At 35.4% G+C, this 17,578-nt stretch overlaps 3 protein-coding genes across 3 annotated transcripts; 2 read left to right on the forward strand and 1 right to left on the reverse strand.

Moving 5' to 3' along the window:
- Positions 1–1,754: 1,754 nt before the first annotated feature.
- LOC106128437 (uncharacterized) lies at positions 1,755–7,187 on the reverse strand. The gene is made up of 10 exons (XM_013326834.1): positions 7,060–7,187; positions 6,242–6,412; positions 5,881–5,958; positions 5,426–5,567; positions 4,708–4,939; positions 3,998–4,187; positions 3,468–3,567; positions 2,946–3,071; positions 2,365–2,489; positions 1,755–1,916 (listed from the first exon to the last, which is right to left on the reverse strand). The coding sequence occupies exons 1-10, from the start codon at positions 7,120–7,122 to the stop codon at positions 1,770–1,772; spliced, it is 1,374 nt and encodes a 457-aa protein (XP_013182288.1). The 5' UTR covers positions 7,123–7,187; the 3' UTR covers positions 1,755–1,769.
- A 747-nt stretch (positions 7,188–7,934) lies between these two features.
- On the forward strand, positions 7,935–11,884 carry VGAT (vesicular GABA transporter). The gene is made up of 4 exons (XM_013326822.1): positions 7,935–8,703; positions 9,321–9,480; positions 9,785–9,914; positions 10,218–11,884. Exons 1-4 carry the CDS (start codon positions 8,565–8,567, stop codon positions 11,400–11,402), a joined length of 1,614 nt encoding a protein of 537 aa, XP_013182276.1. The 5' UTR covers positions 7,935–8,564; the 3' UTR covers positions 11,403–11,884.
- A 2,153-nt stretch (positions 11,885–14,037) lies between these two features.
- LOC106118205 (uncharacterized) lies at positions 14,038–17,487 on the forward strand. Its single transcript, XM_013312813.1, has 10 exons — positions 14,038–14,158; positions 14,525–14,695; positions 14,953–15,030; positions 15,326–15,458; positions 15,693–15,924; positions 15,998–16,187; positions 16,338–16,437; positions 16,508–16,621; positions 16,886–17,007; positions 17,341–17,487. The coding sequence occupies exons 1-10, from the start codon at positions 14,096–14,098 to the stop codon at positions 17,485–17,487; spliced, it is 1,350 nt and encodes a 449-aa protein (XP_013168267.1). The 5' UTR covers positions 14,038–14,095.
- The last annotated feature ends 91 nt before the right edge of the window (positions 17,488–17,578 follow it).

Consider the following 17,578-nt stretch of genomic DNA (forward strand, 5'->3'; position numbering starts at 1 on the left):
TATAACATATTTTAAAGAATTTACTAAACATTTGAAAATATTTATTTCAACCGGCTTTTTTTAATATAAAATTTAACGTGTTTAAAGTATTTTACAAAATATTGTGTTTTAGAGAGAACTATAATTATAAACATTTTTCCATAGTTATTTGTGTAATTGTTTAGTTAAGTAAATCTATAAGAATTATTATACAAAAACTACGCGTGGACAATAACATATGGAACTCCTAAAGTAACAATTTAACTACTATCCGTGGGTTTTAATACCAAAATCCTCGTTTAAAACATGTCCTTACCTCTGTTTTGTCAAAAATATTGTCAGGGACTGTAGCGTTCGTTGCGTTATATTTGGCTTGTTAACGTACCGACATGGGTTGCCGGTCCAAAGGTCCGACATCGACTGACGTCCCCTCTGTCCGGTATGTACTTATGGCGTGTACGCTCGAGACAAACAACACTACAGGGACGATATGTTTATATAGAGGTTTTGGTCTTAGAAATGCATGGTATAAGTCTAGTAGTTAGCCTTTGTATTTCTCGCTTGCTTTATAGTATATGGAACGAAATGTTTATATTAAAATTTCTTCAAGATGTAAGCTTTTTGTATACTTCACGTTGCTATGACGTCATACATTCAGGTATCATGTTATTGTGCACGGGTAGTATCATAATAAAGTGTGATATCCAATTTTATAATGTTTGTTTGGTAAATGTTAAGGTGTAGATTAATATATAGAAACAGTTTTAGTTGGCTTATTACATATTTAGTATTAAAGTTATAGGAAATTGATAAATCTTCGCTTAACAATGCATTTTTTTTAATAAAAATTGTTTGTACCGTGCAATAGTTTGGTGATTATTTTAGTGATAAGTCACTTAAAATGCGTACTTCTTTCGTTTTTTTTTTAATTTTCGTATATAAGACAGTTTTGTACGCGATTGTACTTTTTTTCTCTGTATGAAATTATTTAGTTTTACACTTTTCAACTTGGACGTATTGAGTTGACATCGATTTTGTTGTTTTTTTTTGTAAATTATGTTTATTAAGAATATCAATTAAAGTTAATAAAAATTGTATATATATTTTTTTTAATCCCTATTTTTCAAAGGACAGCATTTTTGTGGCCACAGAGAATTATGACGCATAATAATCTTACTTCTTACTAATATTATAAATGCAAATTTTTAGATAGATATCTGTTTAACTTTAAAAATCCAAAAAAATTAAGTAACGACTTTTTTGGAGTTTTTAGGACACCTCTCTCTCTCTCATAGAGCACAAGACCCTCGGGTTACATTCTTCCGAAGTTTTTTCAAAATCTATCATAAGGTTAAATAGACTATTTATTAATTTACATTGCGTATACCATTTAGATATGATTAATAACTTCAAAATAAATAATTTATTATATTAGAGATTATAAGGAACACATCCATATATTTTACTGTTTATCCTTCACAGGTGATCCTAAATCTTACTAATATTATAAATGCGAATATTTACATGGATGGATGTTAGAAGATATCTTCGTAACCGCTGTATGGATCTCGCTGAAATTTGGCATAGATGTAGAACATAGTCTGGAAGAACACATAGGCTAGTAATTTAATTTTGTTTTTACGACTAACAGACAGCTTATGCCAAAAAGCACAGTATACTATTATAAATCTTCACTTAGAAATAAAGAAGGAACGCATACTTACGTTGGTGTCCACTAGTACCTTTTAAGGTTAACCTTTAAAATACTCAGGACGGTTTTTAACATTTTATTAGACTGGAATATTTGGTGGTACGTGTTGTAAATGCGGGTAGTACGAGCCAGCGATGCCTTGAGGCATGTCTGCCGGCGCGTCATCTGATTGTGGGTATGGATGGTGTGGTGGTGCGCCCATCCATTGCGGATACCAGTACAGACCCTGGGGAATTATAAAAAAATATAAGGTGCTAGAAATTGCTAGTTGTGCAAATCATTGTATCGCGTACCATTGGTTTGTAAGCCCTGGTCAGATGGGTCTGAAACTAGTCTACCGTTTTTATATATAATTTAAAATAAAGTCTCATAAGTCCTCAATAATTAAAGGAAATGCTGGTTTAAAATGTGTGGTTTTAAGTTGCTACGTTGCTAAAAGAGCTTCGGTGGCGCAGTTGTTAAACGCTTAACTTCTGTTAAATATGTATATTTACGACACATATCTGCAAAGAAATTTAAAGATATGTGTGAAGTCAACCCGCACTGGGCCAGCATTAACTATAGCCTAGTCACAACTAAATGGGATACGCTCTGAGACTCTCGGTAGAGAATGAGCTGATGACGACTTTGCCAAAAAGGGGGTATAGACCCTTAAAAGGGGGTTTAAATCTTACCTTATTAGTCCCAGCACCTTGGCATGTGTAGCGATATTCATTTATAGAGAGCGGGTCGAGGTAACTGATGCCGGCGATCGAGCCATAGTTAGGTGGAAACATGAACCAACAACCATCCAATGTGTCTGAAACGAGTTAACAGTGGTAGACGCCATCAACAACATCGGTTGCAAGAATGTGCGACGCCCGGTGCAATACGACCACGACCAGACAGAAAACACACCTAAAGTGGAAGAAATCCCAAATATAGTCTGATAAGTGTGCGTGGCAGAGGCGTGATTTTTGTTCCCATTGCCTTTCCACCCTTTTCTTATAAGGAATGGGTGAACTCATCGCTTAGGAAGAGGAAATATCCTTTTTGTGGATTAAAGGTAGGCAATGATTTTGCAATTGCGAACGACTATGAGCAGCAGTCGCTTCGCTATTTCGACGAATTCATTGTATTAACATAGGAATCAATAGCTCTTTGCTTAGCACTTCTGCCGCCGATAAGGATGGTGAGAACATGTTTTCATACACGTGTTTAGACAGTGGAAACCCGTTATACCAATCGTGAAATATTAAAAGTATGAAATGCTTACATGTTATATTTGGATTGAATTCATTAGGAGTTGTTGTGGTCTGTTGAAAGTATTCCGTCGTTTGCTCGATGAAAGGTGGAATAGGGGACAGGCCGGTGCCCGGGTCACCGGGGATTATGAATGGACCTGAAATTTTAAAAAGGTCAATTTAAATTAAATACAATTGCTTTTAAGTCCTAGTAAAGAAACTACTTGCTAGTCCTAGAAAGCTATTCTATCAATTTATAATACTTATTAAATTGTGAATTAGTCAAACAAACTTTAAGGTTTAATTAGTGTAGTGTATGCATAAATGTAGTGTTGTTTGTCTCAACCGTACACGTAATAAGTACATGCAGGGGAGAGGGGGCGTCAGTCGATGTCAGACCTTTGGACCGGTAACACGTGTCGGTACGTGAACGAGCCAAATATACCGCAACGAATACTACAATGACTTTACTTGTAGTTTATATTTTTAAATGGACAATCTATGTTTTCATCGAGTGAATACGCTAATTAGCCAATTACTTTTGAAATACCTACCTCCATAGAAGTTTGTATTGTTCCACTCACAGACATGATGGTCACAGACTAATGGAGAAAACTTCTCTTTAGTGTAATATGTATGTCCGTTGGGCATTATCTGGAATTAAAACATTTGAAACGGTTAACATAAGATGAAAATATAAATACTATTGAAATAATCTAAACCTGACTTAGATTAACTTATTCAGCTGTTCAAGTACTTAAAGTAGATAGAGTTGAATGCGGGTATTTTTACATTAATTCTATTGTGACCAACATAACTAAATTGCTTCGCCAAAAACGTGAGATGGGGTTAAATTGATTCAATAATAGCTGTTGCTCGCGACCTTGTCAGCGCAGAATTTATAAAAAAGTAGCCTATAATATGTGTACATCAGCTACCTTTCAGTTCAAGTCCCATCACAATCGGTAAAGATTTTCCGGAGATTACCCGGAACAAATGCAACCTTGCAGAGAGACTTTAAAAAAATAGGTTTTCGATTTTTTCCATATTAGATACCCTCCAAATTCATAATTATGTTTATTACCAATAAATAATCGTAATGCCGGAACCGTATTCCTTGTATATTGAAGTCAAGTATAAAGGAACCGGATGTGATGACGCACGATGCGGCGGTGAGTGGGGGAAGCTTGTACATGTCAGTGCCGCATTTGACAATCGCCTTCGGTAGCGTCGACACGTCTCTGACGTGCTGCAGATTCTTTTTAAAAGGAAATCTAAAGAGGATAATTTAATAATAAAATAAATTATCCTAGGAGTGCTTTTCTTTTCTTTTGCTTATCCTTTAAGGAAATCGAGCCTCTGATGGGAATAATTTAGCGTTTTAGTGGCTGTAATCACCTATGATACATAGAACGACTTCTCCTTTTGGTGTTCTTTAAAGCCATCATCAGGGCCGGTTTTAGTATTTTCAACGCCCTAGGGGAGATTATTGGGGCGCCCCCTTTTTTTGTTAGTATCGATGGGAAAATTCTCCAAAGCTGGGGTGGGGTATCTTAGGGAGCGTTGTAGTTGTAACTGTAGCGTCTAGGGCGCCACCTTAAGCCCGGCGCCCTTGGCGCTCCATCTCGTTCTACCATAACGACGCTACTGGCCATTCATTGAGATCTTGTCAGAACCATTTCGTAAGGCTTCTATGGATTAGTATTCTTATTCGATTTGTAATCAAAGTGTACATATAAGTATGTTTTAAGTAGTAATGATAGGATAGATTAAGTAATAAAGAACAGAACTCACCTAAATATACACATACCCAAATGACATTCTAAACCGTGAATATAATTGTCCATTTGGAATACAATATTCGGGTCTTCTTCTAAGAAATATCTGTTTTCATCCATATAATGGACAAAGCCGAGGAAATGGAAGCCCCGACTTTTACAATATGGCGCAGGACCTCGGCCCATATTGTAAATATCACTGTACAACTCCGATACGAATAGATAAACGTTTTTACCACAATAGAACTCTGAAATTACCACGTACTTTATAAGCTAAACAAATGTCATTACATTATGGTCTTCTGTCACAATCAAGTTATTAGCGATTAATTTAAGCCTTGGGATAGATAGTTATTAATATTATATTAATGGTTATAAAATGATTATATATGTCCCATTTATCGCCTGTGTATTTATTTAACATCTTACTAATATTATAAATGCGAATTGGAAGTTATCTCCAGAACGGCTGAACGGATGATGTCTGGAAGAATACATAGACTACATACAAAGCTTTTTTTCAATTTCGTACGGACAGAGTCGCACAAAATGTAGTTAAACATGTAAACATAAGCTACTTTTAGTTGCGATTTAAATTACTACTACAATTAACTATTAATTAGCTACTAAACGCCTTCCTTAGTGAAGATTTAGTAAAGGAAATTTACACTAAAAGACTTTGGTAACCATTTCACGCATCTCGTGCGGCTGTTACTGAACTAATTCTATGTTACCTTGACTCAAATAAAACTCGGTAGGCACCGCGCCACCGGATCCCGTGTTATATGTGGCCACCCTCTCCGATTTAATAGCGTTATGGTTATCATACATTGTTAACATATTGTCTATTGCGTCCTCAAGAGCTATCAGTAATACCTACAACAAAACACAACACGAATCAATCCATAGCCCATTTTTATCACTAGGTCTAATAAAACTATGGTCTATGGGTGGGTGTTCCCGCTGCTCGTTTGCACTCTTCTTTTATATAAAAAAAGAAACGATTCTACTATTTAGCGTTTCTTTTTAGGACAAAAATCTCTGTATAAAACCTATCGTCATCCCTATCATTTACGTTGACAAAACAGAGATAACGATACGTTTTAAACGGGGATTATCGGCTCAGAAACCCACGGTAAATGAATAGAAAGTTATATAGGAACTGGTACGCTCTGTGATAACTTCTTACCTTTAATTCCTTAATATGTAGAGTAATAAACCTGCCCAAGTGGTCAGTAGCGATGTGAATGTATTCATTGATGAAATACTGTAAAATAAAATAAAAATACATGACATGTCTATCCTCAAACTTAAACAAATGAAGCCCTAATTAATCTAGAAACCTATGAATAAGTCTCCTAGCCCGAATGGGTTCTACACAAACGAGAAATAAAGCTAAACTTATTATAATTAAAGAAGGAATAAATCACCCACCAACCACACCGGCAAAATTTTCAAACGGGTCTGTTCTTTTTGGGAATTCATTGCTCCAACTTAATTTTTGGCGATTCGTTACACATTTGCCTCCTTATCCGATAAAAAAAACTGACCTGATCACGTGCGCGTTTAATCTTCATCATTTCTATCTGGTAATGTACGAGGAAGTCCAGCTTATCTGTAGGATCATGGCCATAGATTTCGTAAGCATCGATAATCATCCCCAAAGTGAGGTTCTCACTTGGCTCTTGACAACACGGGTGATTTCTAACATTGTATGCGTACTAAAAACAAAATAAATGTAAAAAAATATAAATGTTACTATAAAAGTAGAGAGCGTCGGTGGCTCAGGGGACAAAGACTTGACTTGCAATCTGCAGGTCCTGGGATCGTATTCCGCCATGTACCAATGTGTTTTTCGGTTTCCGATTTACATATGTACATCTATCCGACGTTCTTACGGTAAAGGAAAACATCGTGATGCAACCTGCGCATATCTGAGAAGAAATTCAAAAGATATGTGTGAAGTCAACCAGCCCGCACTTGTCCAGCGTAGTTGACTATGGCCTAATCACCCATAACTTAGGGTAGGCTCCAGACTCGGAGGGGACGTATAGCGACCTGATGATGATGAAAGTAAAAAGAACAATTATTCGTTTGAGAACAACAATTTTTACATCGAATCTTTGGTTTCAGAGACCAAAATCTCTGTATAAAACAGAGATAACAATATGTTTTAAACGGAATTTTGGTCTCAAAAACTCACGGTTAGTTTTGTAATTTGAATAATAAGTAATAAATAAAGAGTGTTTTAGCAAACAATTACGATATATGTAGAATGCACTATGTATATTAAATTAAACTTTAGGACGGTTCTAACGCAAACCGAATATTTCCACTCTTAATAATCTTATACCATTAAAATTCTTACCGATTTATAAAAGATATGTATAAATAAAAAACTTAAAATCCAAACGACGCTACGCACAACCATTGTCGGCAATACATAGGAAATACATAAACATTATATAAAAAACAAAAGTGTTAACGATCAATTACTTTTAATTGGAATACGTTAATTGAATCTAAAAGCACAAATTCAATATTGAAAATCAAATATACTACAAGATCAAAATCATCAGCTAGCACTATACGTCCCCACCGGGGAGCCCGGAGCCTACCCTAAGTTAAGGATGATTAGGCCATAGTCAACCACGCTGGCCAAGTGCGGGTTGGTTGACTTTACACATATCTTTGAATTTCTTCTCAGATATGTGCAGGTTGCGTCACGATGTTTTCCTTCACCGTAAGAACGTCGGATAAATGTACATATGTAAACCGGTAATAGAAAAACACATTGGTATATGGCGGGATTCGAACCCAGGACCTGCATATGGCAAGTCAAGTGCTTGACCCGTGAGCCACCGACGCTCTTAATATATACAACAATTCTTTTAAAATATACAAATATCCCGAATAGACACGACATTTAATGATAATTATTGTACAGCCAGAAAATATTATTTATATTATTATTTATTATTTATATATATATTGGGGGACATTTTTTTGCTCTAGCTGTACAGTTAGCTACTTAAATACGTATAATATACCAATCCGTATGCTTCCGTTTATGATTTCATGTTATTGACCAATTAGTGAATACGTTGGATTAAATCATTTTAAGCGATCCGTTGCTCGTTTCCTTCCTTCGCCTATAAAGAAAACATAATGTATGCATATTTATGTAGCTGACTGTACATTAAAAAGGCTTAGACGATAGACGCCTATAGTAAGTAAATAAGTTCCAAAAACATAATATAAATTAAAAATGTATCATTTATTCGACAAAACTCATTCATCTATCGAACAGAAAAGGTAGAATTAACGTTGAACTTGTTCAATTGTATATCGTAGCGTAAAATTGACATCGTAATAACAAATAACCTATATATTATTGTTACGGGTCGAGTTGTGCCAAGAAAGAGTATTCGTTCCACACTATCGATCCATTCTCCGCGCAGATTTTCCGCGCCGCAGACCTTTGGGGTCCTCCCACAAAACCGATACACCTCACAGAGAGCATCTCTCATAAGAAAAAACCATTTTAAAATGGTTAAAATCCAATAAAACTTCTAAAAAAAGCCAAAAATTGGCATCAGTGCAATAAAATAAAGATCCGAGAATCGGGGAATGATATTAAAATCAAAATGGCTGTCATCGAAAAGCCAATTTAAAATGTAACATAAATTTAAAGGTGATAGTGAAAAGAAGTCTTCCAAATTAGATTTAAATTATTGTTATAATTAATGTTAGTATTAAATCGACGTCTTCCAAAAGTCAATTTATAAAATATAAGAAAATTCAGTGGAGTTTTATATATTCTTATTGAAAAATATATATTTAAAGTATATCGCGGTAACAAAAGTGGCAAAGATGATGAATCTAGGCCGTATTAAGATGCCTCCTTTGAAAAACGTTCTGGACGTGGCGATGCAGACAGTAAGGCAGCAGATTCCTGACAAGCCGGGACAATCCTCGCGGCCCCCTCAGAATGTCAGATTTGCAAACCTTGGTATGTAAAACTATGCAAAACTATGTATGTAACTTTGTAGTCAGTTTCTGAAAAGGCTTAATTTCAAAATCTTACTAAAACTTATTGAAGACCATCATCATCATCACACGTCCCCACCGAGGAGCTCGAAGCCTACCCTAAGTTAAGGGTGATTAGGCCATAGTCAACCACGCTGGACAAGTGCGGATTGGCTGACTTCACACATATCTTTTAATTTCTTCTCAGATATGTGCAGGTTGCATCACGATGTTTTCCTTCACCGTAAGAACGTCGGAATAAATGTACATATGTAAATCGAAAATCGAAAAACACATTGGTACAAGGCGGGATTCGAAACACGGACCTGCAGGTTGCAAGTCAAGTGATTAACCCCTGAGCCAGCGACGCTCTTGAAGACCATATATCTTAGGAAAAGCAGTGACTTAAAATCCCGTACCTTTTTTGAATTCAATTGAATTGCGTAATTCTGGTTCATACTACATTAGGTCTTAATCACAATTTTCCTCGAACAAGTTTAATAGCTTATATCATTTCATCGTCATCAAACTAAATAGAAACAGATCAGCCACTTTTATATCGACAACTGTTAATACTACTAATTATTTTTTTTTACACAGACATGGGTGAAAGCTGCGAGTTATCGACTATGAATGAGACCACATCCCCAACTTACCAGTCGACGAATCCAACTAACCCGTTCCTCAGCGGAGAACTTCAGGCTGAGGACTCTTTCACCAGTTATCAGAACACTTACCCACAACAAGATGGTGCACCAAGGTATGTTTCCAAAGTTTTAAATTTAAGCAGTAAAAACTACGACTGTTTTTAAATTCTCTTTTTATAATGAAGAAATCATAAAATTAGTAATTTTGGGACTTATCGGAATGTTTCTGACTTCTACATCCATTTTAATAACCCAAACTCATAGCCATAATGAAGAATTCTTAGAAGAAATCTTAAGAAAGTTACGACTTTTCTTCACTCATCGGTTTTTTTTCATTTATTGTTTCTGCTAATTCAAATTGATCGAGTTGAATTCAAAATGGGAATACAAATTATTCCTTACTCCTTTATTTTCCAGAACTCAAAGCATGCAGAGTGTGGATTTCTATGCATCATCCGAAGAGGGGGGTTTTGAAGAGGGTGGTGGAAAACCAGGTGCTAAGATCAACGAGTATCAAGCTGCCTGGAACGTCACTAATGCTATCCAAGTAAGTTAATATACATAAAATCTTACAGAGTCTTTTATCCCACTTTCTTATACATTATATCTTTCTATTCTACTAGCTGTTGCCCGCGACTCCGTGTTCTTGTACACTATGATCTACACGTATGCCAAATGTCATTAAAATCCGTTCGGCCGTTCCAGAGATACTTTCAAACAAACATCCATCCATCCATCTTTCATCCACCCACAACCTTTCCTATTTATTATATTAGTAAGATTTATACGGTAAAAGTGAACTTTGGCCAGCGGTAAGAATGCGCCTGTATATTATTTTGTTTTCGCCCAGGGTATGTTTGTGGTGTCACTGCCTTTTGCTGTACTCCAAGGAGGCTACTGGGCTATCGCTGCAATGATCGGCATCGCACACATCTGCTGCTACACCGGGAAAATCTTAGTCGAATGCCTTTACGAAGATGATCCTGTATCAGGCCAACGCGTGAGAGTCCGTGATTCTTACGTCTCGATCGCTAAAGAATGTTTCGGTAGAAAATACGGAGCGAGAATAGTTAATATAGCTCAAATCATCGAACTTCTGATGACTTGTATCCTTTATGTTGTTGTCTGCGGTGATTTGATGATTGGAACCTTCCCCGATGGTTCTATAGATACACGTTCTTGGATGATGTTGATAGGAATATTCCTTCTGCCACTAGCTTTTCTGAAATCTTTGAAAAGCGTCAGTATGCTGTCCTTCTGGTGCACCATGAGCCATTTGATTATTAACGCGATCGTACTTGGATACTGCATTCTTAACATTGGAGATTGGGGCTGGTCAAAGGTAAAATGGAATTTGGATTTCGAGAATTTCCCAATCAGTTTGGGTGTGATCGTTTTCTCATATACTTCACAGATATTCTTACCCACTTTGGAAGGTAACTTAGAGGATCGTTCCAAATTCGAATGGATGTTGAATTGGTCGCATATCGCAGCTGCCGCTTTCAAATCGATCTTCGGATACTTATGTTTTTTGACATTCCAAAATGATACCCAGCAAGTGATTACCAACAATCTACGTTCGGCTGGATTTAAAGGGCTGGTGAACTTCTTTCTTGTTATAAAAGCGGTGCTTAGTTACCCGTTACCTTATTATGCTGCATGTGATTTGCTAGAACGAGCTCTGTTTCGGGGCAAACCTAAAACACTTTTCCCTACGATTTACGCTTTGGATGGTGAGTTGAAAGTTTGGGGTCTAGCTTGGCGATTAGGTGTTATAGTAGTTACAGTTCTGATGGCGATTTTCATTCCCCACTTCGCTATATTGATGGGTTTCATCGGCAGCTTCACCGGTACCATGTTGAGTTTCATATGGCCTGCATATTTCCATCTTAAATTGAAGGGCAATCAACTGGAAAGTACTACTATCGCTTACGATTATTTTATAATCGGTCTTGGTGTTCTTTTCGGTATTATTGGCATGTACGATTCAGGCTCTGCTCTCGTCAAAGCCTTCAAGATTGGTTTGCCATTTTAATTACAAAACAGTTAATATCGTATAGTATTAAGTTGTTGAACTATTACTAGACGCTGTATTTCGTTTCCAAGATTGTCGTTTAAAGTTATTGTCTAGACAAAAGTGATTTAATGTTTATATCTTAGCTTAGACTTATAAGAATGACAATAATAACTGTTGTACTTGATATTTGAAACATGTCTTCCAATTTATAGATGTATGTATATAAAATTAAAATTATAATTGTACACGAAAATTATAAATAATCCAATGTCTTCCAAAAGTCAGTGTTAAATCCAATTTCCAGTAAGGGCCGCGCGACTTTGGCAGCGATTCGCTGGTTTATCTCCTATTTCCACTATCGCGGGAGTAAGTACGTGGTAATCGCGCGGCTATTTGTTTAATGGAAATAAGCATTAATTGTCCTTTGACAACGAAGTCTTCCAGTTGAAAAATATATGCTATATTTAATGGTATTTTAGTCAAATTACATATAGTAAATATTTGAAATATTCGCGTTGCATTTAAAATATATTAAAGTTGTAATAACGTAAATAATATTTATAGATTTAGACATTTTAATTGCGCGTTTTGAAGTTATTTGGAATATTATATTTTACACCTTCCAATAATAATGCGTTTAAATTTTTTGATATATTTATTAAATATTATGCTATAAAAATTACCATAAAATTAATATATGTATTTCGTTATTGATACTAGCGTTGCCAGGCGTCCGGATAAAACCGGACATGGGTAGGCTTTTTGATTGCATGTCCAGCCAAAATAATATGTGTCATGTTGTCCGGTTTGTTATGCTTTTTACATTTCGCAATCAAAAGTGATTTGACATACAATTTTATTGTAACTACTAAACCTACTAATACTGAGACAAAATTCTCAATAAAGTCTGGCCTTTATACTCAAATGTCCGGCAAAAATGGTATGTCCGGCTATTAGGTTTGGAGACCTGGCAACCATAATTGAAACCTTTAAACAATAACGCAAGATTACATATATAAATCCAATTAAGCAATGCAAATATTTATTAAATGGATGAATATTTACAAAATATGTATACTTATATACAGTATGTATTTTTAAAAGATTTGTTATTTTTTACTAGTGAAATAAGCAACTGCGAAATTAATTTTTTTTTGTAATATAAGCTTTTTATATTTACATATATTATCTTATTTTATAACATTTAATAATTTTATTTTTTTGATAATTTTGTAAACGAAAATTCGTTAAAATTATATTTAATTTACGTGCAATAGATTATTAACTTTTCTTTACGTACACTTAAGATTACAAAAAAAAAGTCTTCCAATTGTAATAATTATATTTATATTGTTGTTGATCATATCATAGTAATAAATATAATCTTAATATAAATGTTACCACTCTAATAACATAAAAAAATGTAAAATATACCATTCGGTCACATAGCCACTATCAGGTGGGTTTGTTGTCAAACACTGGTTTATTCAATAAAACAATATTCTCAATTTTGAATTAGTCGTGCAGATAAAATATGAAAAACTCCAAAATATCTATTAAATGTGAAACGTATAATTCGTTTATATAGTGGTTGAAAAGAAAAAAATACTATAATAAAAATTTCGGACCGTTTTATGTTTCTTAAAACAGTTCTTTTATACTGCTGTTAATTTTATCATTAAAAAGAACATTGTATTATTCTAAGATAAATTTCGCCGATTAATACTCAGTGTATGAAAGAAATATTCCAATTGGGGCGATTGAACGGTACGAGAAACACCCGACGGGAAATACCCAACGGTAAACACCCAACGGTAAACATCCAACGGTAAACACCCAATAGCTGGTTGGTTGGTTGGTTGATTGGTTGGTTTATAAAGCTATGTAACCTAAAAATATGTACTGTACACCTCATATTACTAAAGGGTTAGGAATTATATCAATTGTGCTTCCAATATAGGTTAAAATGTTTTGGTAACACTTTCACTGCCGCCAACTGGTACTGCGAGTAAAGTTAATTAACCATGTATTAAAGTGTTAAAATCTTAATGGCATTGAAAGTGTTAAGTAGTGCTTGTATTCGAGTGAAGTATTTTAGTGTAAAAACGCAATAATCAACGTACACAATATTAGTGTATCGTCAAAATGAGTTCTAAGTGTGTATTTAAATCAATACAAAATGTTATTCCAAATGTGTTGTTTCATTTACAAATATCTTTAACCTCTATTCTACAACCAACAGCCACGTGAGAAACGTTAAACATATTGTCATCCCTCTCATTATCTTTGTAAAAACAGAGATAACAATATGTTTCACACATGGACTTTGGTCTCGGAAAACAAAGGTAATAAAAGAAATCTGTATTAAGGAATGAATTCATTAATCTGAGAGTAGTCCATTACTAACCGTGGGTTTCTGTTATAAAACATATCGTCATCCCTGTCATTATCTTTGATAGCACAGAGATAGCAATATCTGTTTAACGAAGATTTTAGAAGTTAACGCCAGAAATCAACAAAGTACTGGTTGGTTATTTTTTTTAATCTAAATAATTTTTCATCTATGAGGCAATGAAAGTTCGCAATAAATTTAACGACTTCATTATTTTTGCAATGGCAAGGTTGCCAGTATTAAAAAATACAATAAAATTTAAATTTGATTACGTAATTGGCGGGAATTTAATGCTTTACCTGGTCGCCATGCTGACAACATGGACGCCTTTACTCGCGCTTGCGTGCTATTTGTATTATGTGTGGCCTGGATTCAGTTAACGGTTTGTATATTTAAAAATATATAATCTACCTGACACTTAAACAATATTTTGACTTTTAAATATACTGCACTCACTATGCTGGAATAATTATAATAATAATGCAACATAACTATTTGCAAGAACGGTCACTATGCTCGTCAAGAATCCAAGTATGTGACAGCCATTCTAACATTTGTTTATTTAAACAAAGTCAATAGAGCAACCGTATCCATAGATTCTGCAATATCTATGCATTTTGGATACCCGACGGAAATAAGGCCAAAAAAGGAGTAACGCATTTGCTTCCGTGTTAAAAAAAAGTCAATGACGTGTTTGTATAAAAGTGAAATAACTATTATTTTGAATTAAGGTTTGTAATAACTACAGATACCGTACGACATCCGTCGTCATCCATGCTGTATCGGAGTCAACGAGAATATCACACTAGCAATGATCATAGATGCGTTCGAAATCTATGGACACGATCCTACAGACAAACTGGACAACCTTTGGCTATACCAGAATGAGATGATGCGTATCAAAACAGCTGAAGACCAGGTATTTGACTAAAACTATACGTTTCATCTTGTACCAAGTTATGGTCAAATCTTAATATTATAAATGCGAATGTTTAAATGTATGGATAAATGCTTGAAGGTATCTTAAGAATGGCAGGATGGATCTCAATGAAATTTGTCATACATATAGAACATACTTTGGAAGAACACATAGGCTACTAATTTTTTTTAATTCAGCATGGACAAAGTTGCGGGCGACACCTAGTGATTATAATAAAAGTATCTATTCTATTGCAGTATATAATCAATGAACGAATACATATCGCCACTGATCATCTTGGAAGATTCATCCGACTCCATATTCAAGAGCTGAAGGTATATTAAAAATATTTTACCAAATAAAAATAAATGGACACAACGGCAACGGCAATTTCTAACACGATCTAATAAAAAAGTCATCCAAGTTACTAAACTTAAAATCGACATGAACAAAATTTGTAAAATCTAGCGTAAAAGTTCGTCAAAAATTTCGTACTAATCTTGACATAATTGATGGCGACGATAGGAAAGCGATTGACTCAAATATTTGTGTTAGGCCCACTGAACACTCATGTCATTCTCCAAATCTTCGGCTGTACTTTTCAAATTCTAAATTCAAAATGCTTAATAGGTGCTTTTAATAACTCTCGACGACGTAATCGATAATATGCTGACGATGTACGAGAACCACAACTCAATCGCTGCGGAAAGGAAGGCCACGTATACAGGAGGACCGGTGCCCATGGAGTTTTATATCAGCCAAGGTAAATGGCACAGTTTCTGTACCGCTGACTCAATTTAGTTTCTTACGAAAAGTCAAAGCCATACCAATCATGAAAGTCGTAACGAAGACTTCCTCTGGTGCACGCGGCTCTGCTTACTTTAACTCGTAAAGATGTAAGGAAAAGAAGGTACTTAAATCATTCTGTCCTGCCTAACTCTTCTTATTGTTTCAAAGGTTTGCAGCTACCTTACAGAAATTCAATTTTTAATTATAGAATTCTATTGCGGGAAGAACGTTTACCTGTTCATATCAGAGCTCTACAGCGACATCTACAACATGGGACGAGGTCTTGCACCTTACTGCAAGGATCGCTCTTTCATCTTCCTTGGCTTTCTACACTTCCATGATGAGCAGAAGTACTACTTGTTAGACGATCCCAGTGTGTCATTCCCTACCGACAACTACCTACATGGGTTGGAGTGCCATATAGGCATATGTATATTCAGGTAATTTACATTTTTATCACTGACATTTCAGACTTTAAAAGCAAATTTTAATCTTCATTTATTTCCCAATTAGATTTCCATTTAAGAAGCTGGTACAAAACGAAAGAGATGTGGTGACGTTACCCAAAGCGATTGTGAAGTGCGGTCTCATCATGTACAAGTTACCACCACTCACGGCTACAGCTTGCATCATCGCGTCTGGTTCTTTCATACTGGATTTCAACATACAGGGTCTTAGATACCGACATTACGATTATTTGTTGGTATGTTAACCTTTTGTTGCCTTATTAACACGTTCAATGCCACTAAGGTTATTTCTTAAGAAAGTCAACTCACCATGCTAATGAACGTCTGATAAATACGCTAGAATCAAAATCAGAAAATTTTTACTAGAGAATTATTTACTTTTTTAGACTACACCAAACGGCCACACATATTATACTAAGGAACATCACACGCCCCTCGTGTGTGACCATCATGTCTGCGAATGGAATTACACCAACCATTACGGCGGTAATGTTTAATTATATTCTTAAAAGTGAACTTTTTATAGCAAACTAAACTCTTAATTCTTTCATATTAGGTCCATTTTTAATACCCGGCGACCCTGGGACCGGCATAGACCCAATACCACCATATATAGAGCCAACACCAACTCCAGATATTGTCGACGAAGATGAAAACATAACGGTACCATGTAAGTAGAATTAAAACAGAAATTGAATGATAGTAAGTACCACACAAAATATTTAAGTCTGTAGTGATGATGTGAAAGTGTTGGCAGACCCCTTAAGACGTTTAGTCGCAAGGCAAGCAAGGCCAATGTAGTAAGTAAAAATGTCACTAGCAGTAAACGTGTTGAAGATGAAATGAATAGTCAAGATTGTTGCGAAGAACTTTCTGTTCGTAATTAACATTGGAAAGAATCTCTGCTTCGCCTCATTAAAAACTTCCTTCTCAGATAACTTGGACGGCTGTCTTTTTATGTACCCTCCGAACTACGGTTCCATCGCCGGTAAAAGTTATTTGGACGCGGTGGAACTTCACGACGACAGATTTACTTGTAACGCAGCGGGCAATAAGGTAATTTTAGTTGATTTAAAATGATAATATTGTTAGGAGTATCCTGGATGCGGGACCTATCATCGTTATGACATTGGTTGAGGCCCGTGCAGCAGTGGGCATCATATGACCGAAGAGAGAGAGAAGGAGGAGAGAGAGAGAGATATATAATATTGTTAGTAAATCCCAATTAGGGTTAACGACAGGCAGGCCGTAAATTAAGCTAAAACTCTAAGGTTTCTAAACCTTATGCGCCGATCTCACGTGAGTGGAATAACCCCAGATGACTTCTAATTAGAAAACCTGCTATACTTTTAAAAAAATTTGATTGTGGTTATATTTTCCTATGTTCAGGGTCTGTACTGGTACCCTCAATGGATGGGTACACTACCTCATCATCCGTACCCGTCCCTGCTTGACTCCAAGAGTCCGTTTGAATCAGCAGGACCGTACTATCCACATCAAACATACGACAACGAAGACGCGGATATTGATACTTAATTATTTATTAAATGTATTATAATTGATAATATTTTATTACTTAAATATTTAGTTGATATCGCAATTCGTGCAATATTTTTTTATATTTTTT

The sequence above is a fragment of the Papilio xuthus genome, unplaced genomic scaffold, assembly GCF_000836235.2.
Source record: "Papilio xuthus unplaced genomic scaffold, Pxut_1.1 DF829758.1, whole genome shotgun sequence".
Lineage (NCBI taxonomy): Eukaryota > Metazoa > Arthropoda > Insecta > Lepidoptera > Papilionidae > Papilio > Papilio xuthus.

Excerpts from the sequence above, each read along its gene's own strand:
- LOC106128437 (XM_013326834.1), bottom strand. The coding sequence starts at position 7,122 with ATGGTTGTGCGTAGCGTCGTTTGGATTTTAAGTTTTTTATTTATACAT. Across the intron at positions 5,568-5,880 it reads TACATATTAAGGAATTAAAG|GTATTACTGATAGCTCTTGA; the intron begins GTAAGAAGTTAT and ends GTTTTGTTGTAG. Across the intron at positions 4,188-4,707 it reads TTGGGTATGTGTATATTTAG|ATTTCCTTTTAAAAAGAATC; the intron begins GTGAGTTCTGTT and ends TATCCTCTTTAG.
- VGAT (XM_013326822.1), top strand. The coding sequence starts at position 8,565 with ATGATGAATCTAGGCCGTATTAAGATGCCTCCTTTGAAAAACGTTCTG. Across the intron at positions 9,481-9,784 it reads CAACAAGATGGTGCACCAAG|AACTCAAAGCATGCAGAGTG; the intron begins GTATGTTTCCAA and ends TTTATTTTCCAG. Across the intron at positions 9,915-10,217 it reads ACGTCACTAATGCTATCCAA|GGTATGTTTGTGGTGTCACT; the intron begins GTAAGTTAATAT and ends GTTTTCGCCCAG.
- LOC106118205 (XM_013312813.1), top strand. The coding sequence starts at position 14,096 with ATGGACGCCTTTACTCGCGCTTGCGTGCTATTTGTATTATGTGTGGCC. Across the intron at positions 14,159-14,524 it reads TGGCCTGGATTCAGTTAACG|ATACCGTACGACATCCGTCG; the intron begins GTTTGTATATTT and ends TAATAACTACAG. Across the intron at positions 17,008-17,340 it reads GTAACGCAGCGGGCAATAAG|GGTCTGTACTGGTACCCTCA; the intron begins GTAATTTTAGTT and ends TCCTATGTTCAG.